The following is a 12,911-nucleotide window of genomic DNA, read 5'->3' on the forward strand; positions in this document are numbered from 1 at the left end:
ACAGAATCATCCCAACACTGTTTGGAAACATGAACAACATAACAAGAAACAATCACAGATTTTTTAATAGATGTGATCGAGGGATATAATGGGAATTGTGTTGGTTTTAATAGAGCATACGATGCCTCTATTGGTAACATGTTGGGTTCTATTAGTGCATTAAGTTGCAAATGGGAACCATCAGACCACCATTAAATAAGTCCCGGAACACACTACATGAAGACGTTTTGTATTTTGATAGTTGGTGGCATTTCAGAGTAAAGAGAGTATAAAGTGACCAAGTCATATACTGTGCCCTAACACACATTTACATAATTCCACTAACAAATGAGGTCTAAAACCTGTACAAACCCGGTTGTCACGAGCGCTTTCATTTCCAATTTACCAGCGGTAAAGTGACTGTGATATGTGAATGGAAAGAGTTTAATTGGATGTTCTTTGAAGGGAATGGAGTGGTGGGTTTCCCTGTCAACACTATCTTCTCAGTGGCAGATGAGGTCAGACAGGAGGGGAGTGCTTTAAACTGCCAGCAGGATGAAATTTAAGACACGCTCCCCCCCATCTGTGACTACTCCAATCCCACCTCACGTGGTTATTCTTGGTATCCTCAAGATTTATGCGGTTTAAACCGATCTTTCCTTCGCTTTGGGCCACTGTAATAGGTAAGACGTATGTGTTGGATCTGCATGACGAATGAATGCTACACCTGTTACTTACAGTAAAGCAGGATTTTGAATATGCTGGGATCTATACGTTTATGTGCTTGTTATATCCCCATATATGAATAATTCATACTTTCACTCTGCCTGGTGTGCAACATTGACCTTTGGAGGTTAGATGCATGGGCAGCTGCAATGAACCACATACATGGCAGTAACATTTGCATATCCAACCTTTAAAATAATTTAAGTTACATTAATTATCAGGCGGGACATATAGTAACTGTAGGCATATTACAAATGTTTATCTATTACCATTAGTCCGAAGTGTAGATCAAAACCCTGTTAGTTCGTCAAACTAATCTTTAAAAATATGTTACGATCCTAACTGCATTTCATGCCTGTTGTAAACGTGACGTACTTTCATATAAATGTATGTTTTGGTATGTGTACATTAAGCAATATATGTACTTCATAAAATATATGTAACATTAATAAGTACGAAATGACGAATCTGCTCATGAATATTAATTAAGCTCGTAGCTTTCCGAGATTCGTAGCCTTTCGAGAGCGTCAGGTCACGTGGTTAATCAATATTCATGAGTCCTGCCGTCTTTGTAGTATGATTGGCGGACCCGCTTCCCATGTAGGAAGTTATATACCTCCAGTACAGTGAATAATGGCGATATCGTTCGCGATATATGATGTAATATCACGAATATATACACAAACCAACGTCTAATTTGAGACGGTAGGCTGTTTTGTACTAGACCTTTTATTGTTGATGTGGAGCACGCGTGTGATGATCAATGTATCGTCCATTATTATAATCAACAATTTGCATTGTTGTTTATTTATATCGTGGATTTAAAATGATATTTGTATTTGTTAAAAAAGCTTTAAAGCATGCATCGGTGATATAGCCAGTAATGCATGGCTTGAGATTGTCATGGCAACGTGTTATCAAGATATGAATTGTAAACATCATTAGCATGATCGGACTTCCTGTTGATGTCTCGTGGTAGTTCGGTTAATACGCTTACATGTAGTATAAAAAACATAGTCTCCCCATATGAAAATGAACAGTGGTTTTATTACAGTAATACCATAGTAACCACACATTTACCATTCATTCACTACAGTGAATATAATGCTGTACCATGTGTCGGATTTTCTATGGCTCAGAGGCAGTGGAACGGAGACTCCAGCATGCCAGCAGACGAAGTCCGACAAAGGAAAGGAGGGGGCCGCAAAAAGTCCAAGAAGGGTAAAGGGAAGAGTGGCCTGGATCGGACGAGTAGTCTAGATGACCAAAATGACCTGCTCTTACCCGCTCCTACCACACCACCCAAGAAGATTGTGGAGGAGAAGCCCAAAACGGCCCAGGCGAAGATAGAAGATGAATCCGCCGTCTCTATCTGTCTGCAGGTGCTGTTCCCCTACCTGCTGGCTGGGATGGGGATGGTGATGGCCGGCATGGTACTGGACAGCATTCAGGTGAGACCACTTTCCTTTTGGGTTTTTTTATGGATGTTTTATCTGTTGACTTGTTTTATTGCGATCTCGTTTCCCATCTTTGTCTGTATTGTATTATGTTTAAATCAGTCTTATATGCCGTGTGTTCCTGTAGTTCACTTGGTAGAGCAGAGGGCATGGGTCTGAACACACTGTAATGCACTGTAAGTTGGTTTGCGTAAAAGCATCTGCCAAAAACATACAGTTATTATAATAGTACTTAAACAAATTATTTTCTCTGTACCAAAAGTAGTGTACTTTCAATATGATCATTTAGGTACCACAATGGCCCAACAGGCACAACGTGGTCAGATAAATATAAACATTAATAAAAGTGTTATAATGGTTGCTACCGATCTTGGTGTTCGTGTTTTTCAGTTTCTCGCTGGTTCTGGCAACTAATATGTCTGTTTTCATTATCAAGTGAGTCAGATGGTGATATTTATGGCCCACAGTTAGTGACACAGAGTGTGAGTAAAATGAATGAGATCATTTTTCCAGGAGAGAGTGGAATTTAACCACCGAGCAGTATTATAGACTAACAGTAGTCAACCTGATCTAACAAGTTAACCAATAATCATGAAACTAGTCCACATACTGTATGTTTTTTATTATAGTTCATGTAAAAGTACTGTCCTTCCTAACCTGTGTGACTTTCTTTTTTCTGCAGAACAAAAAAAAGTTATTTTGAAGAATGTTTTACAGTAACTAAACAACTTTGGCCCCTATTGACTTTTATTGTATAGACAAAAAATACATTTCTCAAATATCTTCATTTGTCCTCTGCAGAAGAAAAGTCAAATACAGGTTTTGAACGTCATGAAGGTTAATAAATGATGGCAGAATTTCTTTCGGGTAAACTACCCCTTATATTAAATATATAAATATTAAAACATATAAAATTATGATAAAAAACGAATCTTTAACTCAATACAGTGGTTCTCAAATGTTTTCACTGTAAGGCCTCTAGCGTGCATCGCTTTATGATCTTAAACTTAGAATTTTTATTAAACCAAAACCATATTCAGTTATTCAATGCTGGAGTTGGTGGTCTTGTTTGATTGCATCTTATGATAATTTTCTATATTTCATAAAATACCACAAAATATGGCCCTCTGGATCCATCTTGGGGTTCCCAGTTAAAGAAAAACTGACTTAACATTCTCAAAATGACTCATTTACTTAGTTTTAGCCCCAAATATTTAAAGTCGGCATCAAACAGAAGAAGCGACTATCTTCCTTTCCGTAAGGTGACGTAGTATCCAAGTGAAACATTTGGAATACGCAATGGGAATCGGTTTGTTGAAATAAAATGTGATTGTCACTTTCAGACATATGCGGTATTATACAATACACTATATGGCCAATGTGGCCTACTGCGAATTCACTTCAAAACATATCACAGTTAGATTTTTATTCTGTTCCTAAAAATAGTTGAACAGATTTCTAATTCAGAGATCCAGTAATGTCCTGCCAGTCGTGCAGATCACACATAGGTAGTAGGTTTATAAAGGATGTGGTTTTGCTGTGTCATTGTGTCGCTCAAGACCGAGCAGTTCTCCTCGAGCTGAATCGTTCCTCTCGCTCTCTATGTCCTGGCAACCGTTACGCCAATGAGCAATCGAACAACGGTGCTTTTACAACCCTGTGGGCTCTTATTCTGTCTTTGTTTCACATACACACACTTGTTCTCTCTCTCTCACGATCTGTCTCTGCCTTGCCACTTCCCCTCTCGGGCTGGCGAGCGCTCGGCTCATTTACAGCTGATAAGACTGATAAGAAAGAGTTCAGTGCTACGTCAGAGGAGGCATATGCAGACAGGAAGAGGGAGACAGAGCGGTAGGATGGGGACAGACGCAAGACATTATAGGAGAGAAACAATGATCAGATCAAACGGCCAGGCCTGATGCACCAACGAGGACTGCCCACAGGAAGAAGTGAAAAAAAGCGCCTTCAACTTGTGTTTCTGTCATGTTCTGGACCTGTTGATGAAGTGGCTTTTAAAGACAGTTGGAGACTGGAAGTGAAGCCGAACAGTATTATTTGCCGGGACAAATTGGGGACCCCACGCAAACATATTCTGGAGGTCGTAGATCTCACGGACAACAACCTGGTTGAGGATTGCTTTAAAAGTCAGATCTCAAGAAGCTGTTCAGGTTAAAAAAGTGCTGGAGATGTTGTCGTTTGGAGAACACATTGACAAGAAAGATTAAGGATCTTCACCTTAAAAATGAGGATGATGGCCTCATGGGTGCATCAGCACAGTTTCTTGAAGTAACAAAATACTAATCTACTTTTTAATCTTAGAGACATCCTGTTTTGCTGAGAATATTTGACGTAAAACTCAGTTACCTCGTATTATCTGTCTGTTGGTGTGCTTATGTTCTTCTGACCTTTAGTCATTATGAAAGGAACGTCTAGCCAAGCAAAAGGGTGTTGAGCATTCCAGGGACCCAGAAGCACCTCATTGAAACCGCTTGCGTTCGCTCACTGGCGTGGAATGGGGTAACGGAGATGGTGGTCACACAGTTGGAACTGGAGCTCTGTTATCAGGGAAAGAAGCTCAGAGGTTTCACCTGCAAACTCACACGCTCGGCTCATGGCTTCCTGCCGGAGAGCTCGTATGTCATCATGGCTCAGGTCTTGCTGCCGTACCTGCTGGGTGGTCTGGGGATGGTGGTGGCCGGTATCGTCATGGATATTGTTCAAGTATGAGCGATTTTAAACCAGCATTGGTTTATTTTGTTGTATGTATTATTGAACTCTGTCTAAACTTCTTTTATCAGAGTATTCTCATTTCTCATCTTTATTATTGGTAAAACTTACAAAGTGCACAGGGGTGTCAGAAGACTTTTTTCTACCCATTAAATAAAACTTCCGGGTTACTGTGTATTAATAGTTTTGAGAAGTTGTTATCTGGGAAAAATGTACCTGCAAATGACTCCACTGGCCAATCAGAATCAAGCATTCCAACGAGCCATGATATAATTATAAATAGTAATATTTATTATCATCTTACCTTCACCAGAATATGAAGAGCAACTTTTTTAGGTAGCCCACAAGACAAAATACTGTAGTTGTATATTATAGTATTTACTATAGTAAATTGTAGTATACTGTATTATATACCGTATATATATTTATAATATATACTGTTCTTAAATAAAATGACTGGTACTGTATAACTAGAAATTGTATTTACTGAAGTATACTTTAATATTTACTATAGTAAGGTTAAAAAACAACAATATCAAGAAATTGGACTACAAATTACTATAGTAAATATTTTTCTTTGAGAGTGCACATAATTATCTTTAAACCCTCACAAACTATATATATATATATATATATAGAGCCGCAGAAAAAATTTAAAGGCCATTTCAATATGATTTTCAGTTTTTCTGAATTTATTATGTATGGGTATATATTTAGGTAAAATAATCGCTTTGGTTTCAATCTGTAAACTGCTAACCATATTCCTCTCAAATTTCAAATCAAATATTAGGATATTAAAGAAAATATGAAAATATTGTTTCTATTTGCATGAATTTGCAGAAAATGAAAACAGGTCAAAACTTTCAAAATATTTTTTTATGTGACAGTTTTCACGTCTTGTCATGCTGTCAGTCTTTCACATTGCTGTTGGACGACTTTGTCACTCATGAGGTTTGTTTTAGGGGGGCCTCTCTGAAGTTTGGAAAGCTCTGCTGTAAAGTCTTCCAGGTTTTTTACACGGTTGGCACGGACTTTGTTTTGTGTCTATTTATTGAACTCTAATGGGGGGCGGCTGAGTTAGAAGCAAGAGAATAACCTCTCTTGTTTCTAGAAGGCTGAGAGAGAGCAGCAGAAATGGGCGAGTTCCCTGGACAGCCCTGCTTTGACCGCATGTGTGGTAAAAATATCGGTCCCTGGCTGGCTGGCACCAGTCTCTTCTCTGTTCTTTTAAACATGCTGTTATTTTTAAACACTTGAGTGGGGAGTGCTTAACTCGTTGACTGACACGTACTAAATATGGCACGACATCAAGAAGCCATTCATTTTCAGCGAGTCACTTCAAGGTTTTTGTCATAGTTTGAGCATTTCACGATGGCTTATGAATTTGCTGATGACTAGACACATAATTGAACTTATCTTTATTCTTTTGTGGTTTTCAGAAGATGATGAAGAGCTCAGATTTGTGTTCAGAACATTCAGACTGTGATGGGTTGTGACATTAGCATTGATTCTAGATGTCTGTCAACATCTTCTGCAAAATATCTACGGTACATGAAATTCTCAGGCTGTGTACGTAAGGAAATAGATGATCAGAATCAAGGACGATATTACATGTCAGAATGTGCAGTACAGTGTTTCACAATAAAATGGTATTGTGGATTAAGTACGGCACGTTTTGGCAAATGTAAAGGTTGATTTTAATCCAGAAAATGCTTAAATCTTCTATGTTCTTTTTGATTTTGGAGTAAACTGTGAGCCAGACATTTCTTGAAAGTATTTATGAAATAGCCCCTTGTGATGTTTTGTAGTACAATCGTATGTTTGGAAGGAGAACAGTCACGTCGGTGCCAAATACGAGTACAAGCTGTTCCTCTAAGCTGTGCCTCTATGATGTTTTGTGTCTGAAATTGATGCACTGGTTCAAGCTCAGCACAATGGAAAAACAGCACAACATGAAGTTTTAACGCACTTATCTGCACGTGTGTTACAGCATTGGGACGTGTTTAAGGTGATCACAGAAGTCTTCATCCTGGTACCTGCTCTGGTCGGGCTGAAGGGAAACCTGGAGATGACTCTAGCATCTCGTCTCTCTACTGCTGTATGTAAAATCAAACAAACAGCTTGTTAATGCATGACTGTATGTGAATTACTGGTTATCTATGTAACTTTGTCTAAAACAAATATGTTTTTTCTGGTACAGGCTAACACTGGGCAAATGGACGACCCCAAACAGAAATGGATGATGGTTACATGTAATCTTGCCCTTATTCAGGTGGGTGCGAGTCACACAAACTTTTAATGCTCAGTATCTGAACATTTGTTCAATGAAATGTGTCCATACAATTGTGTCCATACAACTGCCCCCGTTTGTGTCCCAACGGGGGCAATTGGATTTTGTTACCAATTCTCCACAAAATATCTTCTTTTGTGTTCTACATAAAAAACAAAGTCGTACAGATTTTCAATGACATCAGAGGGAAGTTTGATGTTTTGGTGAACTATCCCTTTAAAATATAGTACTGGAAAACAAATTTTGTTATAATTTGGTATAGAAACCCTTCAAATATACATTACACACATAGACTAAATGTAGTCTAATATAAGCAATTATGAGACTTCACGCTGAAAAACTGTCTCTTGAATATCAATGAGAACTCTTTATATCTTTATATTATAAATGAAGGAGGATGATATCAGGCTCTGATGAGCTCATGAGCCTGTGTTCTCTTCTACAGGTTCAAGCCACTGTGGTGGGCTTTCTGGCGGCACTCGCGGCTGTGGCGCTGGGTGCTGTGTCCAGAGGTGGTCTGGAGCTGGACCAGGCGGCTGTGCTGTGTGCTAGCAGCGTCACCACCGCGTTTGTGGCTGCGCTGTCTTTAGGTTCGCCACTCTTTATCACTTGAAATCTTCATTGTTTGCATAGTAAATAAAAAGTATTTTCTCCATACTCTATATACACTGTTTGTTATTTTGACCCTTAAAATACAATAATGGGTTTTGCTGGTCTTGCTCTCTCTTTTCAGGTCTGGTGATGGTTGGTGTGATCATTGGTTCCAGGAAGGTGGGCATCAACCCTGATAACGTGGCCACACCGATAGCAGCCAGTCTGGGCGATCTTATCACACTTTCTCTGCTGGCCGGAGTGAGCAGCACGCTGTTCCAATACAGAGGTGAGAGACCATGTGCTCATGAGGTCATCTTGACTGTTATATAACCCAATCGATTCTACTTTTAGGATCAAAATTGCTTCATATAATGCAAATAAACATTCATATTTGCTACTCAAATTGTAATACTTAATTTATATTACATATCGCTGCTGTATCTACCTCGTATCTCCATATTTTGTGAATTTATTTAATACAAAGTATACATTTTGTATAAATTATTCACCCTTTATGTTTGTCATTGGGTTTTGCAAATATCTAATAATAAAATGTATTAAAAAGTGCTTGTCAACAAGGATTTAAAGATGAGGTAGCATGCGCAGTTTCTTCCAATCTCATATTAATCGTAAGGACCTATTCTGTAGTAGTATTGCACACTTCGTACCTTCGAAGAGTACTTAGTTTGATCAAATTTATAAAAGACGGAGACAGCTGTACGAGTCCCTGGAGGTGTGCAGGAGGGGCGGAACTACAGCACGAGCACACAATACATCATCGTAATGATTCACTATAAGTTTGTGTTGTTAATATTATGCACGTGCACGCCGATTGCCTACAAAACACAGACATATGACTTAGTTTGACTTACCTCGTGCGGTTCATGCCCGGCATCTTTAAGCATTGGGACTGCGCCATCTTTCAGTTTCAAACGATCTCCAAATCCAGCATTATATCCACTGTTTATAAAGCATTCATCACCGAAATGCAGTGAACAAGCAAACACAGCTTAACGTCCATCAGCCGAGTGAAGTGAATTGATGGGAGTGCTCTTTCTCACGTTGCCTGGTTGACGCGTGGGCATACTTTTCCAGGAGTATTGTCCAATAAGGGACTAAGAACCTTCGTTACTAAATGGGAATCCATGTTTGAAACAAAACTTTCCGAAGCCTGTACGAACCCTGGCGGAGTGAATCGAGCACAGAAATACTACGTCATACCTTCAACTAGTTTTTTGACAAGTTGACAATGTAAAGCATGAGAAGCCAGCACGTTTAATAGTGTAAAGAAGTCCGAATGTGCGAAAAAGCATGTACCTCCTTTTAATCATTAAAAAAAGTACTGTTTTTTACATTTCCTGAAAAACAGCGAATGTGGACATATGAGGTTTGGGACATAACATGCTTGTGTTTTGTTTTGTATTTACTACATACAAGTGTACATTGGTCAGTGCTTTAGATTCAGATAATTAGGTAGGATGGTATTTGCACTTATTTTATGTACACACTTATGAAAAAACATTGGGAAGCCTATGATTTAAATTTTTTGAGATGTGCTTTTCACATGTTGCATGGAGACAAATCGGTTTACAGTAAATTTAAAGCAAAGCAGCTTTACAGTTGTTACACTAAGGCAACAGAAGAGGGCAGCAGCAATATGCTCAAATATTACGTTTGAACTATGTAGACTTTTATCTGTGCACATTAAAAGCTGCATATCAAAGATAGAGAACTGGGAAACCTTACGTTTGGAAAGTTGTTATATACACAATGTTTATGACTGGTGCACTGAAGGACTTGTTACTATAGAGTTTCTACCAACCTGGGTTTGCCTAAATAATACAAGATAAAACCTAAATGGTGTTCGTGTAAAGTCTGTGTTGCTGGGGCTGGCATGTGGCATGAGTGTAATAAAAATCATTTGTTTGTGTGTGTAGATGTGTGGTATTTGTCCCCGCTGGTGTGTGGGTTCTTTCTTCTGCTCATCCCCTTGTGGGTGCTCATCGCCAGACGGAGTCCACAGATCAAAGAGGTTCTAAAGTCGGGCTGGCAGCCTGTTATAGTGGCCATGTCCATCAGCAGGTACAAACACAGATACAAATACACGCTTTTCATAATAATCACATTCATATGGTATATACTTTGTTATAGATTTAAAAATGTTTTAAATGAATACTGTTTTATATCCAGTGTCGTATGCAAACAAAACGCTAAGTAAGCCATTCACGATTGACTGAATTAACATCTTTTCAATTAAAGTTTCGGTGGTCTCATTCTTGATAAGACCGTGAGCGATCCAAACTTCGAGGGCATGGCGGTCTTCACGCCAGTCATTAACGGTGAGTCTGTTATTTACATTCTCATTCCTTTCATATTCACGAATCCCTTTTGATAAACTACGTATTCCCAAGTTTATAATAAAAATGACGTTTATTTGCTTAATTTAAGGCTTTTTTCTCTTCTTCCCTCATCTTAGCAGAATGGATTTCATCTCTCATTCTCCACAGTTTAAAGTACTCGTGGACTTAAAGTGTACGAAATAAAACCAGTTTCATGCCAAAGCATCACAATAAATCAAGGGCGCTGGATCTCTTCGCAAATTTCTATCTTACATAAAAGAACTCAAGTATTTTAATGGGAGTTTAAATAGCCGAGCTGGAAACCCCAGCTGAGACTGTGAGAGGTTGAATTTGTTTGGTTTTTCATAAATTATCATTAATGGAGATTTGTGAACTTTAGAAGTCTGGTTTAGATTTCCCTTCTCGGGTCCCATTTCTATCCAGCTGCACATGTGCACCAATCGTATTGTGTCCCTTAAAGCAATACCTCGATTTAAAATCGCACCATCCTTTAAAGACTCTTATCCAGTTTTAAGAGTAAAAACCCCTGATCTCAGCTTGAAACTTTTCAGACCGCTAAATCTGGAACAGGTCTGACCATATTTCCAGCTTAGTCCGGCTACAACTTCCCTTAATCAGGAACACTAGGTGGCTATGATTCAAGAAGACCAATTCAACACTTCAGTATTGGTTTTGATATTGTCATGAAGGAATTCTCTCCTGCATTCAGGCTGTCAGCCTGAGCTCAAGTTAAAACGTGGAAAAGCTATTAATTGTGCACATAATACTCTGATGGTAGTGGAATATGTTGAAAAATGCATATTTAAGTCAGCTTGCATACTTGCCCTGGACCAATGCCTGTCACATGCGTACTTCTATTTGTTTTCTGAGGAGAATTTGAGACTTGTAATGGTGTAATTATTGGACCGGTGTGAAATTCTTCCGTCTTTATTCTCAGGTGTGGGAGGAAATCTGGTGGCCATCCAAGCCAGTCGCATCTCAACTTATCTTCATTTCCGGAGCCTACCTGGAGTTTTGCCCTATATGATGAGACAGCACTGGCCCAACCCCTGCGTCACATTTTTCTCCTCCGGTTAGGTCACTTTGAGACTAAATCATCTCTTTCCTTCGCGTGTTTGAGATGAATTGAGTCATTTGGATTATTCTTAATCATTTGAGATGATTGAATATGGAACTTCTGTGTCTTCAGGAGTTAACTCAAAATCGGCTCGGGTTCTGTTCTTGCTGGTGGTCCCCGGTCATCTCCTGTTTCTCTTTGCCATTAATATGCTTCAAGGAGGTCACACTGCCATCACTCCCGCCTTCATCTGCTGTTACCTGAGTGCTGCTCTGCTTCAGGTAAGAGCGTCTGTTTTACAAATACGTGTTTAATCCTACCTTTGCAAAAATTGCCCAAAATGCAATAGAAAAAGTAATGGTTGTGGTTGTAATGGGAATTGTATTTGTTATAATGGAATCAGTAATGGTGTGTACTGATATGTGATGGATTATATTGGTGGGGTGTTATCTGGCAGATAAATCCTATTGGAAAAATGCCCAAAACACACTACAAAAATATTTGTTATGGTTTTAATTGAAAAAGCTAAAGTTATAGTAATGGTTTCTAATGGGTTTTATTGTTTTTTAGCAGGGGCATGACTTCTGCAAAATGTATTGACATATACAAATCTATATAATTATATAATATAATCAAAATAATTCACTTCACATTTTTACATTGAACATTTTTATTGAAGTCAGTAGTTTTGGAGACAATTTTTTAAATAATCAATTCATTTTTTTCTAATGAAATGTGAAATATGTTCATCGTGAATCAATGAATGTGAAACGTGCATCATATTATCCTATAGTGTTACTTAATCCTCTTGGAGATCCTTGAAAATGTTGCTAACAAAGGCATTTTTCAGGTTTTGATATTAAAAGATGATTAAAGGCTAAAACAAATGTTTAAAGAATCTAAAAAGTGGTTGATAATGATTATGAACGTGTCCATGAACACATGTACAATCTCATTTAACAAAATCTTTACGCAAATAGTGAATGCATTTGTTATGATATGCTCTAATACAATTAACAGAAACTGCTTGTGAAATAATATAAATCTTGTTTTGTCCTCATAGGTTGGGATCCTTATTTATACAGCTGACTTAATTGTACGTTTAATGTGGAGGAAAGGCCTGGACCCGGATAACTTCTCTATCCCATACCTGACTGCGTTGGGAGATCTGTTAGGTACTGGTTTCCTTGCCTTGTGTTTCCGTCTGGTCATGTTAGTCTAGGGGCTTGGTCTGTAAGACGCTCGCCTCCTTCATCACCATGGACTCGTGCTATCTTTGGGGCCCCTGTTGCCCAGGCTGGCTGCAGTGACTTTGAAGAAAGAAGAGTATGAACTTTACTGTGCTAACAGGATTGACTGAAAACTGACAGGAAGCAGTCCATATTAGTTACACTTGATATTTAAGTGCGTTGTCCTTTTGCTTGGATGCTGCTTTCAGATCACCTGTATGTTTAGAGCTTCTGTAACTTTAGGTATGGACATCACACCATGTAAAGTGCCATGTTTAAATTAAATTTGAAGTTTACAAGATGTAAAGACCCAGAGGGATTCTGGGCGATGGTGTTTCTGGAGTTTATTGCTGACTTACTAAATGCACACAAGTTTAAACATGCTGATGGATATTTTTACTAAATATGACACGAATATACGGATACACGAATATTTTTTATGCGTTCTGATTTTTTCCTCAAACATGCTTAAAATCATCTCTTGAACAACTA

General features: G+C 38.5%; 1 protein-coding gene across 3 annotated transcripts; it reads left to right on the forward strand.

The window, feature by feature from the left end:
- Nucleotides 1-600: 600 nt before the first annotated feature.
- LOC306906188 (solute carrier family 41 member 1) lies at nucleotides 601-12,854 on the forward strand. Of its 3 annotated transcripts, none has more exons than XM_079477338.1 (11): nucleotides 601-662; nucleotides 1,845-2,156; nucleotides 6,880-6,987; nucleotides 7,090-7,161; nucleotides 7,625-7,769; nucleotides 7,913-8,059; nucleotides 9,711-9,855; nucleotides 10,033-10,112; nucleotides 11,071-11,205; nucleotides 11,323-11,471; nucleotides 12,254-12,854. In XM_079477338.1, exons 2-11 carry the CDS (start codon nucleotides 1,869-1,871, stop codon nucleotides 12,410-12,412), a joined length of 1,428 nt encoding a protein of 475 aa, XP_079333464.1. In that variant the 5' UTR covers nucleotides 601-662; nucleotides 1,845-1,868; the 3' UTR covers nucleotides 12,413-12,854. The 3 variants fall into 3 exon arrangements, with proteins under 3 accessions (XP_079333464.1, XP_079333463.1, XP_079333462.1); XM_079477337.1 differs by lacking the exon at nucleotides 601-662 and adding an exon at nucleotides 1,277-1,410; XM_079477336.1 differs by lacking the exon at nucleotides 601-662 and adding an exon at nucleotides 1,304-1,410 and having other exon boundaries at nucleotides 1,802-2,156.
- The last annotated feature ends 57 nt before the right edge of the window (nucleotides 12,855-12,911 follow it).

This window comes from Barbatula barbatula (genome assembly GCF_947034865.1).
Source record: "Barbatula barbatula genome assembly, chromosome: 17".
Lineage (NCBI taxonomy): Eukaryota > Metazoa > Chordata > Actinopteri > Cypriniformes > Nemacheilidae > Barbatula > Barbatula barbatula.

What these genes read in the sequence shown, in the direction of transcription:
- LOC306906188 (XM_079477336.1), top strand. Translation starts at nt 1,836, where the DNA reads ATGGCTCAGAGGCAGTGGAACGGAGACTCCAGCATGCCAGCAGACGAA. An exon ending in CATCTCGTCTCTCTACTGCT is followed by an intron (nt 6,988 to 7,089) that starts GTATGTAAAATC and finishes TTTCTGGTACAG; the next exon opens with GCTAACACTGGGCAAATGGA. An exon ending in TGTGGCTGCGCTGTCTTTAG is followed by an intron (nt 7,770 to 7,912) that starts GTTCGCCACTCT and finishes CTCTCTTTTCAG; the next exon opens with GTCTGGTGATGGTTGGTGTG.